General features: G+C 45.2%; 1 protein-coding gene across 1 annotated transcript in view; it reads right to left on the minus strand.

Annotated features, from left to right (window-relative positions):
* Nucleotides 1–24,197, minus strand: part of LOC149822144 (uncharacterized) — a 175,452-nt gene extending 151,255 nt beyond the window's left edge. The window contains exons 1-2 of the mRNA XM_089980479.1: nt 23,974–24,197; nt 23,751–23,873 (exon numbers count right to left, since the gene is read on the minus strand). Coding sequence (XP_089836605.1) covers nt 23,751–23,873; nt 23,974–24,173 — 323 coding nt within the window. The 5' untranslated portion in view covers nt 24,174–24,197. The remainder of the gene's footprint in view (nt 1–23,750; nt 23,874–23,973) is intronic.
* Nucleotides 24,198–25,023: the final 826 nt, after the last annotated feature.

Below are 25,023 nucleotides of genomic sequence, written 5' to 3' on the forward strand. Positions count from 1 at the left end.
GACTTGGAGCAAATGTCAGCAGCAAGTTTCATCTGAGAGAGAATATATCCTCGGGGAGAATATGCAACTTCAATACCTAGAAAATATCTTAAGAAACCAAGGTCAGACATGTCAAAATTTTCTTTTAAAATTTTCTTAATATCATGGATTCCTTGCTCATCACTTCCAGTGATGATCATATCATCAACATATAGTAGTAGAATAACTACAGAAGACCCTGCATTTTTCACAAATAACGCAGTGTCAGTATAACATGAACGAAAATTTAAGCTAGTCATTACATTGCTAAATCTGTCATGCCAAGCCTTTGGAGCTTGTTTTAACCCATATAGAGCCTTTTTTAGTTTAAGAATTTTGTTTTCTCCAATAGATACTCCTGGCGGAGGATCCACATAGACCTCTTCACTTAGTTCGCCATTAAGAAATGTGTTTTTAACATCCAATTGATAGATAGGCCATTTTTTAACAGATGCAACCGCAATAAGAGTCCTAACACTAGTCATTCTGGCTACGGGAGCAAAGGTTTCTTCATATTCTATTCCGTACTCTTGAGCATATCCTTTGGCTACCAACCTAGCTTTATAACGTTCTAATGACCCATCACTTTTAGTTTTAATCTTGAAGACCCATCTACATCCAATAGACTTCTTCCCAGTGGGTAATGAAGTTATTTCCCAAGTTTTAGCCTTTTCAAGGGCACTAAGTTCTAGTTTCATGGCCTCAACCCATTGAGGAATGTTTTTTGCTTCATTATAGTGTGATGGTTCATGATAAGAGTGTAATGCAATTAGGCATGCCCTATATTTAGGTGTTAGTGACTCATAGGAAACAAACCTATTAGGAGGATTAGAGATTCGGCTAGATCTCCTTAAAGAGGTTTCTTCTATGTTGAAAATTTGAGAATATTTTTCTAAAGCGCTCATGGGAGTTTCTTGACCACGCCTAGCATAGGTTTGAACTGACCTATTTTCAAAATCATTACTTCCATTTTCAACATTACTAAGAGGAGTATCCTCTAAATCATTAGGAACATCCTCTATGTGACGAGTCACATCTTCTTGAGAGAGAAGATCAAATAAGAAAGCATATTCGCTTTCATCAATATCTTTATTTTTCTCAAAACCATTCTCATTTTCTAAAAAGGTAACATCTTTGGATACATATAGTTTGTTGCTTTTGGGGTCGAAGCACCTAAAACCTTTTTTATTTTCTCCGTATCCTAAAAACACACATTCGATAGCTTTGGGAGACAACTTATCTCTTTTATGTGTGAGGACAAAACACTTACACCCAAAAATTCTTAATCTATTAAAATCGGGTGTTCTTTCAAAGAGTTTTTCATATGGAGATATATTTTGTAAGGATGAGGATATCATTCTATTTATCAAATAAGTGGAAGTTAAGGCGGCTTCGGCCCAATAGCATTTTGGAATTTCTTTGGAAATGAGAAGAGTCCTAGTGGTTTCCAAGATGTGTCTATGCTTCCTTTCGGCTAGACCGTTTTGTTGGGGAGTCCTAGAACATGACCTTTGATGACAAATGCCATTGGTTTCTAAGTATTCTTGAAATTCATTTGATAGATATTCTCCACCGGAATCGGATCGAAGAATGGAAATATTAGTTGAAAATTGATTTTTGACAATCATATGAAATTTCTTAAAGAAATTAAAAACTTCAGATTTTAGGTTGAGAAAATAGATCCACACATTTCGAGTGAAATCATCAATGAAAGTAACATAGTAAGAATATCCTCCTTTTGATATGACCGGAGAAGGACCCCAAACATCCGAATGAACTAATTCAAAGGGTCTTTTGGACACAAATGTTCTCTTTGGAAAAGGGGTGGATTTCATTTTTCCAAAAATATAACTCTTGCAAAAAAAATGTTTCTCATTACAAAATTTCTTTCCAAAAGGAAAGGAGTACATTTTTGAGAAGCTTGGATGTCCAAGTCTTTGATGCCAAGTTTCTATATTTTTATCTTGGACATGATTACAAAATGAGTTGATGGGAAGTTTCAAATGGTTCATGTAGTAGAGATCTCCCCTCCTATGGCCTTGCCCAATCTGCTTCCCGGACTGGAGATCCTGTATAGAGCAACCCTTGGTTGAGAAGGAGATTTTACATCCATGATCACATATTTGAGAGACGGATAAAAGATTTAAATTAAGTTGAGGTACTATTCTTACATTTGGCACAAAAAAATCTTTTGAAAAATCTAAGGTTCCAAAAATTTTAACTCGTAAAGAGGTACCATCGGTGGTTGAAACAAAAGAATTTTTGGAGTTGCTACATACATTGGATAGTCCATTTTCAATAGGGGTCATATGAAAAGATGCTCCAGAATCAAGAATCCAAGAGGGCGTACCTAGAGGAGAAGAAGAGGCAATGGCGGCTCCCGAAGTTGATGGCGATTTGAGTAGAATTTGAAGTGCTTCGGATAGTTGAGCAAGAGAAAAGGACTCTTTCCCTTTCATTGGCTCCTCCTTCTTTTGTGGGATTTCTTCAATAATAGCAACTTTCCCTTTTGGAGGTTCATTTATCTTTGGGCAATTAGGTCTTATATGACCCGGTTCTTGACAATGATGGCAAATGGCTTTCCTATAATTGCCATTATAGTTGTTTTGCCTCCCAAAGTGTGGAGGTTTATATGCTTTCATATGATTGTCGGGTTTAGATACGGCAAGAACTTCATCTCCTCCTTTAATCATGCCAAGACGTGTTTCTTCTTGGCATATTTCGGCTATGGCATCTTCCAAAGGAAGCGGTTTAGACCTATGAAGAGAGAGGGACCATTGGGAGTCCCAACAAGGAGTCGTTGGGCTCCCAACGGTCACAATTGTGACCGTTGGGGGCCCAACGACTCTTTGTTGGGGCCCCCAATGGCTGTGCATTAAATGCACAAAAAGTACACTAAAAAAACAAAAAAAAGAAATAAGGAAAAGAAAAAAAGAAAAAGGAAAAATAGAAGAAAAAGAAAAAGACTAAAATGCCCCTATTGGGCGAGTTTACAGAACTACCCCTTATCGGGTAGTGTATGATAAATATATTTATATATATATATAGATATATATATATATAAATATATATATTACATATATTTTAACACACTATAGGAGGGTTTCTGTATCGAGACTCCCCAGAGGATGGAGTCACAGGCTTTGGAGTGAACGACTCTAAAGGAAAAGGGGGAATTGGCAGAGGAAAGACATCGCCTTGACTCTCCTGTAACCTTGTAGTAGTACTCGTGAAATATGGAGTAGACTCAAAGAAGGTAACATCTGCACTGACATACTCTTTATGGGATATAGGGTCATAGCAACGATATCCTATTTTATTCTTAGGATACCTGTAATACCTGAAAAAAAAAAAAAAACGAGTTGGACACGCGCCATGCACGTATCGGACACGTGTCCTGGTCTGTGGGCGATCTCGGATCCGGGCCGGACCCGGATCTATGCCGGACCCGGACCCGGCTTCTCGAACATTCGAGAAGCCGATGTGCGCCCCCCCTTTTTAAAAGGGGGTAGGGTGCCTCGGGCGAGGGCATTTGCCCTCGCTCGACTCTCTCTCTTTCTCTCTCCCCCCTCTCGTTCTCGGCTCGTTTCCGGCGACGCACCGACCGGCGTAGCTCCGATCGCCCTCCGACCACCACTTTGGTGGTGTCTCCCCCCCCCCCCCCCCTTCGTGCTCTTTCGCCGCCGTTTTCCTCCCTTTTTTCCGGCGACTTGCCGTCGGACGGTTGAGAGGTACGCGTTTCCCCTCTTTTCTTTTTTTTCGTGGGCTGCGGACTCGTCGGCCGGCAGGGGGTTGGTCCCCTGTCGCCGACAGTGCGCCGGTAGGATGGGGGGGGCTTCGCCCCCCCCCCCCTGCTGTTGTGCTTGGGTCGGCTGGGGGCTTAGCCCCTGTCGCCGGCCGCTCGTCGGTAGGGGGAGCTTCGCCCCCCTGCCCGAGCCTCCTTGTCGGCAGGGGGTCTCCCCCCCCCCTGCCATCGTCGGTGTGTCGGGGGGGGGGGAGGTTTGGCCCCCCTGACACCGACGTTTTGTCGGATGGGGGCTTAGCCCCTATCGCCGGCCGGTTGTTGGCAGGGGGCTTCGCCCCCCCTGCTGGGGTCTGTTTGGTCGGCAAGGGGGTTTAGCCCCTTGTTGCCGGCGTGTTGTCGGCAGGGGGCCTGGCCCCCTGCCATTTTTCTGATTGTCAGTAGGGGGCCGGGCCCCCTGCCATTTTTCCCGGTTGTCGGTAGGGGGGCCAGGCCCCCCCTACCATTCTCTGTTTGGCGGCAAGGGGCCTGGCCCCTTGCCTTTGTGTTTGCTGGCAGGGGGCGGAACCCCCTGTCACCCCTGGTTGTGGGTAGGGGGCCTGGCCCCCCTACCATTCTCCGTTTGGCGGCAAGGGGCCTGGCCCCTTGCCTTTGTGTTTGCTGGCAGGGGGCGGAACCCCCTGTCACCCCTGGTTGTAGGTAGGGGGCCTGGCCCCCCTACCATTCTCTGTTTGGCGGCAAGGGGCCTGGCCCCTTGCCTTTGTGTTTGCTGGCAGGGGGCGGAGCCCCCCTGTCACCCCTGGTTGTAGGTAGGGGGGCTGGCCCCCCCTACCATTCGCTGTTTGGCGGCAAGGGGCCTGGCCCCTTGCCTTTGTGTTTGCTGGCAGGGGGCGGAGCCCCCTGTCACCTCTGATTGTCGGTAGGGGGCCTGGCCCCCCTACCGTTATCTGTTTGGCGGCAAGGGGCCTGGCCCCTTGCCTTTGTTTTGCTGGCAGGGGGCGGAACCCCCTGTCATTGTTCTGTTTGGCGACAGGGAGCAGGGCCCCCTGTCGTCTCCTTTGTTTGTCAGCAGGGCTCAGCCCTTGCTGATCGCTTGCCCTTTTGGGATTTGTTTTGCTTCTGGCTTGCTGACCTCTTTAGTGTGCACAGGTTGCACGACGGAGCGCTCGCGTGTCTCGTGGCCCGAGACCCTTCGTACTTACGCCCGCAGGCGTGCAGTGATCCGCGACTCCCCAAGGTAGGGGAAAGTTGCGTGAAAGGATTTGAATGAACTAACCTAAACTAATTGGAAGATAATTAAAAGAATCTGCTTATATACGTATATGTATGTCTTTATAACTCAAGGACGCGGTTTCGCGATCCTTGTCCTGTTTATTTTCCAGCATTTACTTTCTGCTGCCGTCGCGCTATATGTGCCTAGGTTTTCCTTTTTGTCTTTTTAACTTCAAGGACGCGGTTTCGCGATCCTTGTCCTATTTACATTTCAGTATTGTACTTTCTGCCGCCGCCGCGCTATATGTGCCTAGGCTTTCCTTTTTGTCTTTTTAACTTCAAGGACGCGGTTTCGCGATCCTTGTCCTGTTTACTTTTGCAGTACCTTACTTTCTGTTGCCCCGCGCTTTATGCGCCTTGGCTATTATATTTGTGCACTTGTTGCTTTGCTTATTTATGCTGACTCATTTCTTGCATATGTTATATAGACTTCGATTTTGCTATTGTTCTGCCTTGCAGGTGCTTTTAGAAATTGCTGTCAGTACTTGAGCCCCTTTTGTACTCTTGGCGACTTGAGGCTATAAACTTAGCAGTATCATGCGATGCTATGATGCGTAGCGCAGAGTGAATGGGTCTTATGTTCGGTTTTGAATATCTCACTAAGTGATAATCATGCGCCTTCACAGGCAAGATGCTCGAGTGGGTCGATTAGACCAGAGCATATAGAGCAAGGTGATGAAGTTGAATAACCCTTCATCGTGCTTGTTCGGGCTGGTTCATCAAGAGAGAGGATGAATGGTACAAACCCTTCGATGGACAGGCCATTCATGGCCATTTCGAGCAAAGGCTCGGCTTCCCCAGTCATCGAAGGTAGGGGAGTTGGCGTCACCATAAGTATCCTAGGTGGTAGTCGCTCGGCACTTCTGCAGAAGTTGGATGCATCCGTGGGCCCCTTCTAGCCTTTGGGGACTTGCTCTCTCGACCACAGGTCGTCCCCTTAGGAGCGGATTCAGTCAGTCCTTCAGGGTATAATAAGATATATGGCATAATGGACCCCTGAAAGGTTCTCGGCTGTTTCTACGTTTATACATTGTGTGTACCCACAATGTCCAGATAATAAGCAGATCACACTTATGGCATGCTCACATTTATTTTCGTACTGTTGCTTTTACCTCACTATTTGTTTGTGCTTACGATAGTTGGAAGGTATGCATGATAAGCCTATTTATGATTGCTTACAGTTGTATTGATATCACTGTACTACTAGTTTGCTTACGACATACCTGTTAACTTTGCTATTCACTTGCATGGATTGTATATGTTTCTGCTTGCTTCTGTTCAAGCATGCTTTAGATTAGTTCACTTTACTTCTTTTACGCACCTACCAGTTTTCAGGACTGACCCCATTCCTTTATGGGTGTAGGTGACAGGTAGCTCCTTTTGGGTGGTGGTGCGGAAGCTACGCGGTCAAAGTTTCGCCTCTCTCGTCGACTCGCTGGCTATTTTGTTTTTGTACCTTTTTGTTTTGGGGGTGGACACCCTCTGCCTTGTATAAATTAACTCTGTCTGTTATAAATGCACTTTTTATTTCTCGGCTCACTATTTTGGTTTAAAAAGGTGAACTTGTATTTGTAATGAGTCTTTTTGCTAAAGTACCCAGAAGCTTTGACTCGTGTTTTTAAAACCTTTTGATATCTTTTGAAATTCTTGCTACAACTCTGATTTTTCCTTAAAGGTGTTTCGATTTCAAATCTTTTCCTTCCTCGAGTCAAACTTTTGGGGCGTTACAACTTTTGGTATCAGAGCCAGGACGAGAATGGTTGAGCTTTGACATCGAGCGTCCCACCGCACTGTAAGTAGACATTTAATTTTCTTGATTTGATAAAATTAATGCTTTACTTTTACCTTGAACAGTACTTGTGTGTAATGGATCCGTCAGCTGGTCCGAGTGGCCACCACGGCAGAGGAGGGCGCCGAATGCGCGCTCGTTCGATTAGAGGTAGGGGCTTCCATATGAGGAGGGGACATACGGTGTCCTGCGAAGAGTGTTGGGCTAATCGCCCACCTCCACCGGTTTTCACAGATGAGACAGGTAGCCCACTGCCTCCAGAATTTCAGTTACCTTTGGCAGCAACCTGGTCTTCGGTATATGTTTAGATGGGAGGACATCTACCCTCGCAAGTCTTGGCAGGTCGGCAAGCTACGCCGGAATTTTCTGATGGTAGTGGTCCCGCTCTTGTACCACTTGAGTGCGTCTTTTGTGGCGATTCCGGACACACCTTAGAGTTTTGCCTCCTTAAGGAAGAACAAGATAGAGCAATCGTAGTTCAGGAGTCTGCTGAAGCTGTCATCCCTGACCTTAACATGCCAGATTTACCTTTAGCAGTCCTCGAACCTTCGCCCCCAGTAATCTCTGAGGGCCCTGCTCTCCCTATTCCTGGTGTGGATTTTCCAATTGAAATTTCAGATTCGTCTACTAGTGGCTCGGCTTCATTGGATTATACACCTTCGACTCCGATGTATGATGTAGAAGTTCCTTCGGATGAGCCGCTCCCTTTTGTCCCTCGACGCAGATTTAGGCGTACGGGGAATAAGAGAGAATACCTTCGCCAGTTTGAACGTCCCTAGAAGGGAGTACTTGTAAATTTTTGTTCAATATTTTGTAAGAGAGGCTGTGAACTCTCATGCGGATAAGTTTTCTTTTGGCTTGTATACCAGCATCGCTGGAATTTTTGTATATGCGGTAACTTAAGATCTATGAAATATCTTTTGTTTCTTAATTGTCTTGGTGCATTCTAACGCATTTTATGTGTTTTTAAGGATGGCTCGTCGACCAGATGAGGATTTGTCGGAGGATGGGCTCGAACGCAGGGGATTCATTATGGATTCTCTAAATGCGTTAGCCGAAGCAATTCGAAATCAAGGGACTACGCAGAGAAGTCAGGCTCCAGAGCAGGGGGTCTCTTTCGAGAAATTCTTAAAGTTGGACCCTCCTGTTTTTTCCAGCGGAGCGGACCCGGATGAGGCAGAATACTGGGTCAGTGAGATTGAGCGAGTCTTTGACGTCCTCACGGTTCCTGAGGAGAAAAAGACTCTATTTGGGTCCTTTCGTTTAAAGGATGAGGCTCGTATTTGGTGGGATACCACCCGCAGGATTCGTTTCTCAAGCGTAGGCACGGTGCCCTGGGAAACCTTCAGAAAAGCCTTTCTCGATAATTATTTTCCCCCTCATGCAAGGGAGAAAAAGAAGATGGAGTTTTTGGAGCTGTGTCAGGGCAGCTTGACTTTGAATGAGTATGCGGCCAAGTTTCAACAGCTGGAGAGGCATTGTCCCAACCTCTTCGAGGATGAGCATGAGCGGGCACGAAAGTTTATTAGAGGCCTGAAAGAAGGACTCAAGCACAAGGTTCTTACTAGCATGCCTGCAACCTTAGCGGCAGCTGTCGAGACAGCTGCTTTCCTCAATGACGAATGGGAGCGCTCCAAGAGCATTCAGACCCGGAAGCCACCTACGACTGGTGGTGATCAAAGACGGACGCAGCAGCTTAGTCAGGCCAAGCAACCGTTGTTGCCCATCAAGGTTGAAGGAGGTAAGCAGTCAGTTATGCCTGTAAAGGTGGAAGGAGAGAAACCGTCAAGTCCCCCGGCAAAAAGGCAGCGAAACCAGTATCGTCCGCCACGGCGACCGCCTAGTGGAGCTTGCGGTAAGTGTGGGAGGTTTCACGCGGGTCAGCCTTGCCCTCGTGAGACAGGTGGCTGTTTATATTGTGGCAAGATGGGCCATTTCATTCGTGATTGCCGCAAGAAGGCGGCAGACGAATTCAGGCAGGCCACCGGTGCGTCCCAGCCTCCCCTGCAGCTGCAAGCACCATCGTCGACCTTGCCAGAGCAGCCACAGACCAGCGGCGTGAAGAAAGCTCCTGCGCGCGTCTATACCGCTACGGCCGAGCAGTTGACTAAAGGAGATCTCGTGCAAGGTACGATTTTAGTTGCAGATCGTGCGGCTTTCGTTCTTTTCGATTGTGGTGCTACACACACGTTTATTTCTGCAAGTTTTGCTGCACAATTGAAATTGCTGCTTTAGATGTTTATAATCCGATTGGGAAGAATACAGTTTGCGTCACCTACTTGCCAGATTTGATATGGTTGTGGCTGAGCGACATATGCCAGCCTGTGCCATTTTGCTCGAAATGTCTGAGTTTGATGTTGTCCTGGGCATGGATTGGTTGCACAAATACCATGCCAAGGTTTTATGCCGTGAGGGTAGAATTGTTCTGTCTCCTCCAGGCTCTTCGAAGGTGAAATTTCGGATTCCACGATCGGGACGGGAGACCAAAATGATTTCAGCTTTTCAAGCGCAGAGCTTCTTACGAAAGGGATGTTCCGCTTTTCTCGTAAATCTCTTGCAGTCAGTGGAGACACTTACCCCCATTAACGAGTTGGATATAGTACGTGATTACCCCGATGTTTTTCCCCAAGAATTGCCTGGTCTTCCTCCTCCCCGAGAAGTGAAGTTTTGTATTGATTTGTTGCCCGGCACCGCACCTATCTCGAAGGCTCCGTATCGTATGGCACCCGCTGAGCTTGAAGAGCTCAAAAAGCAGCTTCAGGATCTTATGATTCAGGGGTTTATTCGCCCTAGTGTGTCACCCTGGGGGGCTCCCGTTCTCTTCGTGAAGAAGAAGGACGGATCTTTGAGGTTGTGCATTGATTATCGAATGCTCAACCAAGTCACGATCAAGAATAGATATCCGTTACCGCGTATTGAGGATTTGTTCGATCAACTGCAGAAAGCTAGGGTCTTCTCCAAGATTGATCTTAGATCCGGATATCATCAGCTTCGGATCAAGGAAGACGATGTTTCGAAAACAGCTTTTCGTACTCGGTATGGTCATTTTGAGTTCACTGTTATGCCTTTTGGACTCACTAATGCCCCGGCAGCTTTTATAGACCTTATGAACCGAGTGTTCAGGCCTTTCTTAGACACCTTCGTGATCGTGTTTATCGACGACATCCTAGTCTACTCTGAGAGTTGGGAACAGCACCGGGAGCATTTGAGCATTGTCTTGGAGACCTTGCGAAGGAAGCATTTGTTTGCTAAGTTCTCCAAATGCGAATTTTGGCTCGAGGAAGTGATGTTTTTAGGGCACGTCATCTCGAAGGATGGGGTGTCTGTAGATCCTGCAAAGGTTGAGGCTGTGTTGAACTGGCAGCAACCAAGAAATGTGCGTGACATTCGAAGCTTTCTGGGATTAGCTGGATACTACCGCCAGTTTATCCAGGATTTCTCCAAGATTGCTCAACCTATGACCAAGCTGCTGAAGAAAGAGACAAAGTTTTTATGGGACGATAGTTGCGAGGCCAGTTTTCAGTCTCTGAAGGAGCGACTTACTTCTGCTCCTATCCTGGCCTTGCCTTCTGGCCAGGAAGGATTTGTGATTTATACCAATGCCTCAGGCACGGGCCTGGGCGGGGTTCTTATGCAGAATGACCGAGTGATAGCATATGCCTCTCGTCAGCTCAAACCGCACGAAAAGAATTATCCTACGCATGATCTTGAATTAGCCGCGGTAGTCTTTGCTTTAAAAGTATGGCGACATTACCTATATGGTGTGCAATTCGAGGCTTTCACTGACCACCAGAGTCTCAAATACCTTTTTTCTCAAAAAGATCTCAATATGCGTCAGCGGCGATGGCTTGAGTTTCTTAAAGATTACGATTTTTCGCTTTCCTACCATCCAGGAAAGGCGAATGTTGTTGCGGACGCCCTTAGCCGCAAATCCTCTGGAATTTTGGTCAGCACGTTGGCTGCTGAGTGGAGGATGATCGAGGATTTTGTTTCATGAAAACCTTTTCTTTCTCCAACAGGTTCGTTGCGTTTATCAAACCTCATAGTCCTTCCGGAGTTGTTTACCCGAATCATTGCTGGGCAGAAGCTTGATCCGCGCTATGAGGGGTTTAAGGCGAGTGCGGCTCGGGACAGTTCTTCGTTCCGTCTGAAGGAAGACAGTAGTATTTGGTTTAAAGATCGCCTTTGGGTCCCTAGTGACCCTGCCCTGAAGAATGAAATTTTGTCTGAAGCGCATGGATCGAGGTATACCATCCACCCCGGAGGCAAAAAGATGTTTAAAGATCTACAGAGGAGTTTTTGGTGGAACGGCATGAAGCGTGAAGTAGCATAGTTCGTGTCTAGATGTTTGACTTGCCAGCAGGTCAAGATCGAACACCAACGACCGGGTGGAGTCACGCAGCTAATGGAGATACCACTATGGAAGTGGGAGGACATCGCTATGGACTTCGTTGTCGGGTTACCTCGAACGAAGAAAAAGCACGATGCAATTTGGGTAATAGTTGATCGACTCACTAAATCCGCGCATTTCTTGCCTTTCCGTCTCGGCCAGTCGCTCGACAGCCTTGCGGATATGTATATACGGGAGATCGTTCGCCTGCACGGAGTGCCAATCTCTATTATATCCGACCGCGATCCGAGGTTCACTTCGAGATTTTGGGGACAGCTCCAGCAAGCCTTGGGAACTAAACTAAAGTTTAGCACAACTTTCCACCCTCAGACTGATGGGCAGTCAGAATGCACTATTCAGACCCTGGAAGATATGCTACGTGCTTGTATGATTGATTGGCATGGAGAGTGGGATTCTCACGTTTGCTTGGCCGAATTTGCCTACAACAATAGCTACCACGCAAGTATCAGCATGGCCCCATACGAAGCTTTATATGGGAGACCGTGTCGGGCACCGATTTATTGGGATGAGGTGGGTGAGCGAAGGCTCGAGTCACCCATCGTACTCCAGCACTATACCCAGCAAGTGCATCTTATTCGGGAGCGTCTTCGTACTGCTCAGAGCCGGCAAAAGAGTTATGCCGATCGACGTCGTCGAGAGCTTTTCTTCGCAGTTGGAGATATGGTGTTTGTAAAGGTATCTCCGACAAAGGGAGTTTTCCGTTTTGGAAAGAAAGGGAAATTGAGTCCCCGGTATATTGGACCTTTCGAAGTTTTGGAGCGGATTGGTGGAACGGCATATCGGGTGGCGTTACCTCCGCAATATGCTCAGATTCACAACGTTTTCCACGTGTCTATGTTGCGAAAATACATCCACGATCCATCCCATGTTGTTTGTTTTGACGACGTGGATGTTCGAAATGACCTAACCTTCGAAGAAAGACCAGTGGAGATTGTTGATCGTTGCGAGCGAGTGACGAGATCCAGGACGATACCTTTTGTTAAGGTTCGTTGGCGACACCATGGCTTCGATGAATGTACTTGGGAGCCTGAGGCTGATGTAAGAGATAAATACCCCGAATTGTATGCTTGAAACTTTTCGTAATAAAATTTCGCGGACGAAATTCCTTTAAGGAGGGAAGGATGTAATACCTGGAAAAAAAAAAACAAGTCTGACACATGTCGGACACGCGCCATGCACGTATCGGACACGTGTCCTGGTCTGTGGGCGATCTCGGATCCGGGCCGGACCCGGATCTATGCCGGACCCGGACCCGGCTTCTCGAACATTCGAGAAGCCGATGTGCGCCCCCCCTTTTTAAAAGGGGGTAGGGTGCCTCGGGCGAGGGCATTTGCCCTCGCTCGACTCTCTCTCTTTCTCTCTCCCCCCTCTCGTTCTCGGCTCGTTTCCGGCAACGCACCGACCGGCATAGGTCCGATCGCCCTCCGACCACCACTTTGGTGGTGTCTCCCCCCCCCTTCGTGCTCTTTCGCCGCCGTTTTCCTCCCTTTTTTCCGGCGACTTGCCACCGGACGGTTGAGAGGTACGTGTTTCCCCTCTTTTCTTTTTTTCCGTGGACTGCGGACTCGTCGGCCGGCAGGGGGTTGGTCCCCTGTCGCCGACAGTGCGCCGGTAGGATGGGGGGGGCTTCGCCCCCCCCCCTGCTGTTGTGCTTGGGTCGGCTGGGGGCTTAGCCCCTGTCGCCGGCCGCTCGTCGGTAGGGGGAGCTTCGCCCCCCTGCCCCAGCCTCCTTGTCGGCAGGGGGTCTCCCCCCCCCCCCTGCCATCGTCGGTGTGTCGGGGGGGGGGGGAGGTTTGGCCCCCCTGACACCGACGGTTTGTCGGATGGGGGCTTAGCCCCTATCGCCGGTCGGTTGTTGGCAGGGGGCTTCGCCCCCCCTGCTTGGGTCTGTTTGGTCGGCAGGGGGGTTTAGCCCCCTGTTGCCGGCTTGTTGTCGGCAGGGGGCCTGGCCCCCTGCCGTTGTTTGTTACGTTGGTAGGGGGCCTGGCCCCCTGGCATTTTTCTGATTGTCGGTAGGGGGCCGGGCCCCCTGCCATTTTTCCCGGTTGTCGGTAGGGGGGGCTGGCCCCCCCTACCATTCTCTGTTTGGCGGCAAGGGGCCTGGCCCCTTGCCTTTGTGTTTGCTGGCAGGGGGCGAAACCCCCTGTCACCCCTGGTTGTGGGTAAAGGGCCTGGCCCCCCTACCATTCTCCGTTTGGCGGCAAGGGGCCTGGCCCCTTGCCTTTGTGTTTGCTGGCAGGGGGGCGGAACCCCCTGTCACCCCTGGTTGTAGGTAGGGGGCCTGGCCCCCCTACCATTCTCTGTTTGGCGGCAAGGGGCCTGGCCCCTTGCCTTTGTGTTTGCTGGCAGGGGGCGGAGCCCCCCTGTCACCCTTGGTTGTAGGTAGGGGGCCTGGCCCCCCTACCATTCGCTGTTTGGCGGCAAGGGGCCTGGCCCCTTGCCTTTGTGTTTGCTGGCAGGGGGCGGAGCCCCCTGTCACCTCTGATTGTCGGTAGGGGGCCTGGCCCCCCTACCGTTATCTGTTTGGCGGCAAGGGGCCTGGCCCCTTGCCTTTGTTTTGCTGGCAGGGGGCGGAACCCCCTGTCATTGTTCTGTTTGGCGACAGGGAGCAGGGCCCCCTGTCGTCTCCTTTGTTTGTCAGCAGGGCTCAGCCCTTGCTGATCGCTTGCCCTTTTGGGATTTGTTTTGCTTCTGGCTTGCTGACCTCTTTAGTGTGTACAGGTTGCACGACGGAGCGCTCGCGTGTCTCGTGGCCCGAGACCCTTCGTACTTACGCCCGCAGGCGTGCAGTGATCCGCGACTCCCCAAGGTAGGGGAAAGTTGCGTGAAAGGATTTGAATGAACTAACCTAAACTAATTGGAAGATAATTAAAAGAATCTGCTTATATACGTATATGTATGTCTTTATAACTCAAGGACGCGGTTTCGCGATCCTTGTCCTGTTTATTTTCCAGCATTTACTTTCTGCTGCCGTCACGCTATATGTGCCTAGGCTTTCCTTTTTGTCTTTTTAACTTCAAGGACGCGGTTTCGCGATCCTTGTCCTGTTTACTTTTGCAGTACCTTACTTTCTGTTGCCCCGCGCTTTATGCGCCTTGGCTATTATATTTGTGCACTTGTTGCTTTGCTTATTTATGCTGACTCATTTCTTGCATATGTTATATAGACTTCGATTTTGCTATTGTTCTGCCTTGCAGGTGCTTTTAGAAATTGCTGTCAGTACTTGAGCCCCTTTTGTACTCTTGGCGACTTGAGGCTATAAACTTAGCAGTATCATGCGATGCTATGATGCGTAGCGCAGAGTGAATGGGTCTTATGTTCGGTTTTGAATATCTCACTAAGTGATAATCATGCGCCTTCACAGGCAAGATGCTCGAGTGGGTCGATTAGACCAGGGCATATAGAGCAAGGTGATGAAGTTGAATAACCCTTCATCGTGCTTGTTCGGGCTGGTTCATCAAGAGAGAGGATGAATGGTACAAACCCTTCGATGGACAGGCCATTCATGGCCATTTCGAGCAAAGGCTCGGCTTCCCCAGTCATCGAAGGTAGGGGAGTTGGCGTCACCATAAGTATCCTAGGTGGTAGTCGCCCGGCACTTCTGCAGAAGTTGGATGCATCCGTGGGCCCCTTCTAGCCTTTGGGGACTTGCTCTCTCGACCACAGGTCGTCCCCTTAGGAGCGGATTCAGTCAGTCCTTCAGGGTATAATAAGATATATGGCATAATGGACCCCTGAAAGGTTCTCGGCTGTTTCTACGTTTATACATTGTGTGTACCCACAATGTCCAGATAATAAGCAGATCACACTTATGGCATGCTCACATTTATTTTCGTACTGTTGCTTTTACCTCACTATTTGTTTGTGCTTACGATAGTTGGAAGGTATGCATGATAAGCCTGTTTATGATTGCTTACAGTTGTATTGATATCACTGTACTACTAGTTTGCTTACGACATACCTGTTAACTTTGCTATTCACTTGCATGGATTGTATATGTTTCTGCTTGCTTTTGTTCAAGCATGCTTTAGATTAGTTCACTTTACTTCTTTTACGCACCTACCAGTTTTCAGGACTGACCCCATTCCTTTATGGGTGTAGGTGACAGGTAGCTCCTTTTGGGTGGTGGTGCGGAAGCTACGCGGTCAAAGTTTCGCCTCTCTCGTCGACTCGCTGGCTATTTTGTTTTTGTACCTTTTTGTTTTGGGGGTGGACACCCTCTGCCTTGTATAAATTAACTCTGTCTGTTATAAATGCACTTTTTATTTCTCGGCTCACTATTTTGGTTTAAAAATGTGAACTTGTATTTGTAATGAGTCTTTTTGCTAAAGTACCCAGAAGCTTTGACTCGTGTTTTTAAAACCTTTTGATATCTTTTGAAATTCTTGCTACAACTCTGATTTTTCCTTAAAGGTGTTTCGATTTCAAATCTTTTCCTTCCTCGAGTCAAACTTTTGGGGCGTTACAATACCCAAGGAAAACACATTTAGTAGATTGTGAAGCAAGTTTATCTCGTTCAGGACCCAGCTTATGTACAAAGCACACACATCCAAAAACTTTAGGGAGGATAGGAAAAAGAGGAACCTCAGGATGGAGAATTTGGATTGGGATTTGTTCTTCTACAGAACTTGAAGGCATGTGGTTTATAAGAAAACCAGCAGTCAAAGTTCCATCTCCCCAGTATGACGCAGGCATATTGGATTGAATCATTAGGCACCGAGCGACATTGAGAATTTGTCTATGTTTCCTCTCAGCCACACCATTTTGTTGGGATGTATGAGGACATGTAAATTGAGGTTGAATCCCTTTATCAGAATAGAATTAAAGCAAGTCTTTGGATTTGAACTCAAGAGCATTATCAGTGCGAACAATTCTAACACACACGTCAAATTGAGTTTTTATTTCAACAATCAAAGATTTAAGAATGACATGGCCTTGAAACCGATCTTTTAACAAGAACACCCACGATAACTTTGAGAAGTCATCAACAATGACCAAATAATAACAACACTGAGACCTACTAGGAATCCTACTCGGACCCCATACATCGATATGAAGAAGTTCAAACAATCTTTGACTCGATGGACTTTGACTCGAGGGAAAAGAGTTTCGGCAATGTTTTCCCAATTGACATGTTTCGCATTGAAAAAAAACTGAGGGAGGTATACGAGGAATGACTCGACGAAGTTTTGGCACAAGAAGATGACCCAGACGATGATGCCATAACAAAGGACTCGAGGAAGACGTAACAACAGAATAGACAGAACCCTCTGGTTGATGTAGATAATACACACCACCTTCCTCATAGCCGCCACCTATCCTCTTCCCCTTAAGCAAGTCTTGAAAAGTGCAACCCATAGGATCAAAAATTACCCTACAATTCAGCTCTTTTGTCATTCTACTGACAGATAATAAATTCTGTGGAAAAGAAGGAGCATGAAGAACATTTGACAGTTGAAGGGTAGGGGAAAGAGACATGTTTCCCTGCCCTACAATTGGGGAAGAACTGCCATTAGCAAGGACTACCCCTTTTTGATCGGATACAGGATTTAAACGTAAAAAGTTACTCAAATTTCCGCACAAGTGTCTGGATGCTCCAGAATCAATGATCCACTTACCACCTTGGCCAGATAGGCCATCACCTACCAAGCACGCACCTTTAGCAACAGAAGACTTCGAAGAGGATGAGCATAAAGTAAGAAGCTTGTTATATTCAGCTCGGCTAAGGGTTATATAATCATTGGAGCAATCCGCATCAGATTCAACCACTTGAGCCATAAGGAAAAGAATGGGCTAAAAACGAACAGGTACTCAGATTGATGACACTAATTTGTCTCCACCACGACAAAAAAAACCCCACACTATGCAGGTCCACACAAAAAAAAATTTGTTACTCTGCTTCACGACGTCTGCGCAACATCCATACTGAATATTTAATTCTATTTCAGCCAAAAAAAAACTTTACCCACTTGAATAGCAGGTTTTATACTCCCAGCAGCCACACCAAGGATAACATCTTGACAAGCTTCAAGCAACACAGCAAGGCATCAAGCCTGCAGTTTCCACGACAGTAATGAACAGCAACCAGCAAACATGAATGATAATTTAAAATTTTTCAACACAGCAGGGAATCACTCTTGCTATTTCCATATTCAGAAATAAACTACCAACTGAAATGGAACAACCAACAAAGATCCAGTGAATCACGACCAACAATAATATGCAGACGCAGAAAATAAATCATGACAGTTGCTGCTCCCAGACAAATATAGCTCGACAGCCAACAAGAATAACAGTTCATCAGGGCACGGTTAAAACAAATCAGTCATTTTTTTCAATCACAAGCAACAGCACAACAGGTGAGATTGTTGTTTCTCCCAAACAGCAGGAAATCACGAAGAAAAGAGTATCACGACAAATGGGATTGTTGTTGTGCCCAAACAGCAGGACATCACGGCAGGAGATCGCGAGTGTTTGCGGCTTCCAAACAGTAGGAAATCAAGGCAGGAAAACTCGGTAGCAGAAAAGCACGGCAGGAAATCCAGGAAATCACGGCAAGGCTTCTCCCAAACAACAGAAAATCACGGCAGGAACAAAACATCTGCTCCCTTAGATCTGATGACAGATCTGGGTCATCAAATCCCAGATTTGTTATCAGATCTTACCCAAAATAAGAACAGCTGACCTGATTTGAAGATATAAAAAAAAATGTTGGTGTAGATCGTTCGAAAATTGATCACGATCGACGATCGACGATCACGCTCCCACGATCGGCTGCTCTGATACCATGTTGAAGGATGGATGAGATGTACCGAACCTTAGGTAGTGAGAGAGAGAGAGAGGAGAGAGGAGAGAAAGAGAGAGAGAGACGGCTGCACAGAAAACAAACTCATCAATCTTGATTAGGGCTAATCTCTATGTTAAATAGAGAGAGGCCAAAAATAGAAATTACACATAAGTCCCTCAATAAAATAAAATTCAAATAACTTCTAGATTAGAAAAACTTAACCATAAAACCTCTTAATCTCAACAGAACATATTGGGGAGTATAAGGCATTTGCCAATCCCTTTTTGTACGGCTCTTCTGTAAGGTTGAATGAAACTAACTATGCCAGGTGGTCCAAAACTTGTATGATGTCGGTATCTGGACATCGTAGAAAACATATCTTGTTGGAAGACGAACCCACTGAAAAAGTGGGAAAATATGTTACTTGGGATGAAGATAATGACATAGTTATGTCATGGATCATGAATAGTGTTGAACCCTCTATTGCAGATGGTTTAATTTACTATAATACAGCCAAATAGATGCGGGACAATCTTCGAGATACGTACTCACAAGAGACTAATGTGAGTCGTATCCTGCAAGTTGAACAGGAGATATATAATTTACAGCAGGGATATCAGACCTTGGCCCAGTACTATGCCTCTGTCAAAGCTGTGTTTGAAAGACTTAATGCTCACAGACCTCTCTGTTGTTCGAAACAAAAGGATCATCAAAAACAAACTATGGTTGCTCGGTTTCTTACAGGTCTATCGTCAGAATTCTCTGTTGCAAAAGTCTAAATGTTGACTGGTTCAGATGTACCTACTCTTGTTGATGCATACAATCGTCTGAGTAGACTTGCGATCTCTCTTCCACAATCTCAGCCTGTGGCAGAGTCATCTGCTCTAGTTGTCTCATCTGGTTATGGGCGTGGAAATATTCAGAATATCAGAGAACGAGGTCGTGGACGAGGTATGGGAGGCAGAGGAAAGCTTCAATGTACATTCTGTGGAAAATCTGGACATTTAGAAGATCGTTGATGGGATAAGCATGGTCGGCCAACGTCTTCTTCATCAAAGTCATATGCTCCTAAAGCAAATGTTACTACTCTCGAGGCAACAAATGTACAGGATAATATCTCTGCAAGTGACAGTAGTATCACCCTCAGTCATGTTGAATATGATGAGCTGATAGCTCTTCGTCCTTTGAGTTCCACCCCTCCTGTAGCTGGCGTTGCCTATTCAACCGGAAATCATCTTCATCCGACTGACAGTAAGTGGATTATTGACTCTAATGCATCCAGACATTTGTATGGAAATTCACTTGTTTTTTCAGATCTAAAAGATATTATTGTTCATCGAGGAGTCTCATTAGCCGATGGGAGTTCCTCCCTAGTTGTTGGTCAGGGAAATATTTTTATATCCTCCTCCTTACAGTTGCAAAATGTTCTTCATGCTCCAAACTTTCCTCAAAGTTTACTCTCTGTTAGTTGCCTTACAAAAGAACAAAACTGTAGAGTAATATTTGATCCGATGGGTTGTCATTTTCAGGATTTGCTGACGGGGAAGAAGATTGGTGGAGGCTATGAAGAAAATGGAGTTTACTACCTACATCATCCAGTGGGTAATGTTCATGCTGCAGTGGAACACTCATTTAGTCTTGTTCAGTGGCATCGTCGTCTTTGTCATCCTTCATTGTCAAAGCTTCGTTCGGTCTTTCCTCAAATTCCTTCCACTACATCATTTCAGTGTGAAGCATGTGAGCTGGGCAAGCATCATCGAAGTTTGTTCCCTTCGAGTCAGAGTCAGTCTAGTAATAAAGTTTTTGAACTTCTTCATGCAGATGTATGGGGTCCTAGTAAGATTCCTACTAGGACTCGGTGTCGATACTATCTTGTTATTGTTGATGATTTCTCTAAGTTGTCATGGGTCTTTTTAATAAAAGAACGATTTGAAGTTTCAAGTATTATCAAATCCTTAATTCTTGAAATAAAAACTCGGTTTGAATCTATTGTCAAGATTGTTCGCACTGATAATGCTCTTGACTTTAAATCAAAAGTTCTATTACAATTTTACCAAGATCATGGCATTCAACCTCAAACTTCATGTGCCTATTCATCTCAACAAAATGGGGTGGCTGAGCGAAAACATCGGCACCTGCTTGATGTTGCCCGGACCATTATGATTCAATCTAATGTTCCTGCGTTATACTGGGGTGATGCGATTACCACTGCTTGCTATTTGATCAACCGCATGACTTCATCTTCTGTGGGTGATCAAATTCCATTACATATCCTAAAACCTAATGCCCCACTCTTCTCTTTCTCGCCCAAAATATTTGGATGTGTTTGTTTTGTACACAAACTTGGCCCTGACCGTGATAAACTAGCTGCTCAAGCTACAAAATGCATATTTATAGGTTATCCCAAAAATCAAAAGGGATATCAATGTTATGATCCTATTTCTCGCCGAGAGTATGTTAGTGCGGATGTATCTTTCTTGGAATTCACTCCATATTACTCTAGTACCGGTTCCCCGCTGCAGGTTGATCCAGCTGAGTCTTTTCCATTACCTATACCTCCTTTTCCTTAGGAATTCGTGCCCTCATTACCGAACCAAACTTCATCCTCTTCCAGATTTAATAATCCTCCATTGGTATATGTGCGTAGAGCTCCACCTCCGCAAGTGCCTTCATCTTCTTCTTCCCTTGAGGTAAGTTCTACTGACAATAGTGATCTTCATGATGATGATAACAGGCCTATTGCTCTACGCAAGGGGACACGACAATGTACCTTATATCCCATATCTCATTTTGTCTCTGATGCCAGAATTGGAAATCAGATGAAGACTTTTATTTCAGCCTTATCTGCTGAAACTATTCATCTGAACTATCAACAGGCAGAGCTTGATAACCGTTGGAAGCTGGCAATGCAAGAAGAAATTGATGCTTTAGTATCTCAGCATACATGGTATCTAGTTGATTCCCCAGCAAATGCTGACATTGTTGGATGTAAATGGGTATATACAATAAAGTACAAATCTCATGGTTCTATTGAAAGGTACAAGGCCAGATTAGTAGCGAAAGGGTATACTCAGACATATGGTATTGATTTCTTTCAAACCTTTTCTCTTGTTGCACGGATGGGTATCATTCGTCTTGTTCTCTCAGTAGTTGTTCAGCATGGTTGGAGCTTGTGCCAATTAGATGTGAAAAATGCATTTCTATATGGGGATCTATCTGAGACCGTTTACATGCAACAACCTCCAGGTTTCGAGGTTGAGGGGGAGTGTCAGAAGGTGTGTAAATTGAGAAAGGCGATTTATGGCCTGAAACAAAGTCCTCGTGCATGGTTTCAAAAGTTGTTTGAAGTGATGTCACGCTTTGGCTTTAATAGGTCAGCGGCAGATCATACACTATTTATCAAGAAAACTAACTCAGGCATAGTTGTTATGGTGGTATATGTGGATGACATCATTCTTACAGGAGACAATGTGAAAGATATTGAAAACACAAAGGCTCATCTTCAAGAGCACTTTGTTACAAAAGACCTTGGTTCACTTAGATATTTCCTGGGTATAGAAGTTGCTAGGAGCCGTGAAGGGATGGTTTTGTCTCAACGGAAGTATGTTCTTGACTTATTAAAGGAAACGGGAATGTTAGGAGCTAAACCAGCAAATATTCCCATGGACCATAAAGTCCAGTTGTTTGAAGAAGGGTCAAAACCGGTTGATAGCAAAAGCTATGGCTCCCTAGTAGGGAAGCTATTATATGTAATTGTGACCAGGCCGGATATTGCTTTAGCAGTAAGCAAAGTTAGCCAGTTTATGGACAAACCAAGTGAGGTACACTGGAATGCAGCCATAATGATTCTCAGATATCTAAAATCTTCTCCTGGAAAGGGGTTATTGTTCAGGAAAGGTGGAACTCTGGAGATAGTGGCCTATTCTGATGCTGACTATGCAGGATCTGTAGTGGATAGAAAATCTACCACAGGATTTTGTGTGTTTCTGGGAGACAACTTGATTTCTTGGAGAAGTAAGAAACAAAATGTGGTTTCTAGGTCGAGTGCAGAATCAGAATATCGGGCTATGGCCCAAACAGCTGCTGAATTGATGTGGGTTTGTACTGTTCTTTATGATCTTCAGGTGAATGTTTCCTCTCCTATGACCATGATGTGTGATAACAAGGCTGCAACATATATAGCGAGCAATCATGTCTTTCATGAGAGAACAAAGCGCATTGAGGTTGATTGCCACTATGTAAGAGATATGATTCAAGCTGGTCATATCACTACCAAATATCTAAAGTCGGAAGACCAAGTTGCAGATATGTTTACAAAACCTCTTGCTAGACCAAATTTCTCAAAATGTTGTGACAAGCTGAGCATGATTGATATCTATGCTCCAGCTTGAGGGGGAGTGTTGAGATTAGGTGGTTTTAAGTTTAAATCTTCTTAGATTAGAGGTTATTTGAAATTTTTATTTAATGATGGACTTAGATGTAATTTATTGTTTTGGCCTCTCTCTATTTAACATAGAGAGAGCCCTAATATCAATTAACGAGTTTGCCTTGTGCAGCCGTCTCTCTCTCTCTCTCTCTCTCTCTCTCTCTCTCTCTCTATATATATATATATATATATATATATATATATATATATATATATATATATATATACCTAGGGTTCGGTGCATCTCATCTATCCAACTACAAGAAGCACATAAAAAACATGAAAATAAGTGTGAGAGAAACACATAAGAAGCATGTAGGGAAGAATGGATGAAGTGTGTGAAAAGCATAGGAGATGTGTGGGAAAATTGAGATTCCAATCAAGTTTCAAAAGCAAGGAGTATCGCACTTCCAAAGGAAGTTTCTGAGAAAAGTGTAGGAACTTCGAATAATCAAACATTGCATTTAAAGCAACTTGTTCCCTACAAACGACGGCATTGATCTTTCTGAAAATGATAGCCAATCCACCAACTAAACCAGATATAAGATGTATACTTTGATCCTGGGCTTAGGACACAAGGAACTGACTCGAATTTTGGCCAAGCTGAAGTTCAAACGTCTTATTACACTATTCTATGATTCCAATCCTAACCTATTTTTGTACATGGTGGGATGTCTCCTGCAATCTGATACAACTCCCTACAAATAGACATGACAAAGACTAGCAACAACCGTTCCCCACAAAGAGGCACAATCACTTACGCATAGTTTTAAATGTTTAAGACCAAAAGAAAGGGAACAAAGCAGACAAAAACCAAAAAAAGGCCTGCAAGCAAAAGGTACACTACAAGTTCGAAACTTCATTTAATGCAAATGCATAAAAAGACATACAGACACGCTATAGAAATGGCTGACGGATACTTCTGAATTGCTTTCGTTTGATAAAGTAGATAAGATATCTTCAGTATAACATTAAGCTGCATTTTCCAATAATCGATGCTCGTTCTCTGACTTCTACATTTTTTTTTTCATTCCCATGAAAGCAAAAAACTTTCCCAATTTCGCAACCAGAGCTCTTCACCAGAAGATAACATTAATTTTGAACCTTAGACAATGACCGAAAAGGCTTTTTAGCTAGCAACTTATTAACCTTCGGTGGGCAACAAAATAACAGCAGGCAAATCACACGCTAAAAGAAGACGATAACGCGGAACAATAGCAAACTCAAAATCAAATGAGAAAGGAATACAAAAAAAAGAGAGGATGCAATTGGAATAAAACAGACTAGAGAGACGAAATTGCCTACAGGAGTCGTCCTAGGGAGTCGATTCTATCCATTTTTCCGCCCTTGTTCCCCCTGCCCCCTCTGTACCGGTCCCCTCCCGCTCGATCGGCATCAAATTCCGAAGTAGAACGGCCTCCTCTCCCGCTGAAACAGCAAAAGATCCCACTCAAATTCCACAAAATCCAAGCAGGGCGTGGGTCTAGGGTTAGGGCAAGGCAGAGGCGCCTGAGTGAGAGTGAAATACCTTCTCCTGGTGGCTGAAACAGAGGAGGATGAGGAAGGGGCGTGGAAATTGGGGGTCTGTGCGGCCATCACGGGGAGGAATAGCGATTCCCTACTATGCGTCGAGAGGAAGGGAAGGAGCAAGGCGTTGGAATTCCTGGAGGCTCTGAGGAGGGAGAAGGGGAGAGCTCGCAGCAGCGTGCTCCCGGGAATGACCCACATTTATTTAACTGCTGCAGGGCCGGCGACAGAGGCGGTGCTTTGTGGAGCGTTTGGCTTGGTGGCGGCTTTGTTTTTGAACTCCCCGAGTCCGAGACGGGTGTAATTTGTACATTAAGCACCTGATCGCCCTCCGTTAGGCTTTGGGCCCACAACTAACAGGCCTGTCCTTAAGATGGAGGGTGATCATGTGCTTAATGCACAAATATTTGTGCAATCATATTTCACCTGATCTTTCCACCAAATGTTTTGAGCTGCTCCAGGTCCAAATGTTCAGAGCAAGGTCATCCTGACAGGGATACGGGTTAACAACACGCAGTTTTTATGTATATTTATGTTTTTTTAATAGGCAATCTAGGTTAGGCCGATCCCCACCAGTTATACAACTATACCATTGCGTTTTGAACTTGAAACTTCCCCAACACAAGGTAACGTGCACTAACGGATCTTACCAGACATAACCCAAGTTGGTAGTTTTTGTGTATATTTCTCTCAAGGGTATTTTGAAAATTCTTGTTTTTTGGCAAAAAATTAACCAAAAAAATAACTTAAAATATAAATAAATATATATATATATATTATTATTTAAAACAAAAAAACTACATGCTTTTTAATAAATGGCCAAGAAAAACATAAATATTGTGTTCAAAACACAATGTTTATGAAATTAAAGTTTAGAACTTTTATGTAATGTTTTCATAAATCTCATAATATTTGTCACACTGCAGGGGTACATAGGGGTGGACATCGTACCGACCCGACCAGCTCAAGCTCATTTGGAGCTTGGCCCATGGGGTTTTGTGACCTGATCCAGAAATAACTCTCGCCCATTTATTAATGAGTTTGGTTTCGG

The sequence above is a fragment of the Nuphar pumila genome, chromosome 11 (assembly GCF_984573655.1).
Source record: "Nuphar pumila chromosome 11, dmNupPumi1.hap1.1, whole genome shotgun sequence".
In the NCBI taxonomy this organism is placed as follows: domain Eukaryota; kingdom Viridiplantae; phylum Streptophyta; class Magnoliopsida; order Nymphaeales; family Nymphaeaceae; genus Nuphar; species Nuphar pumila.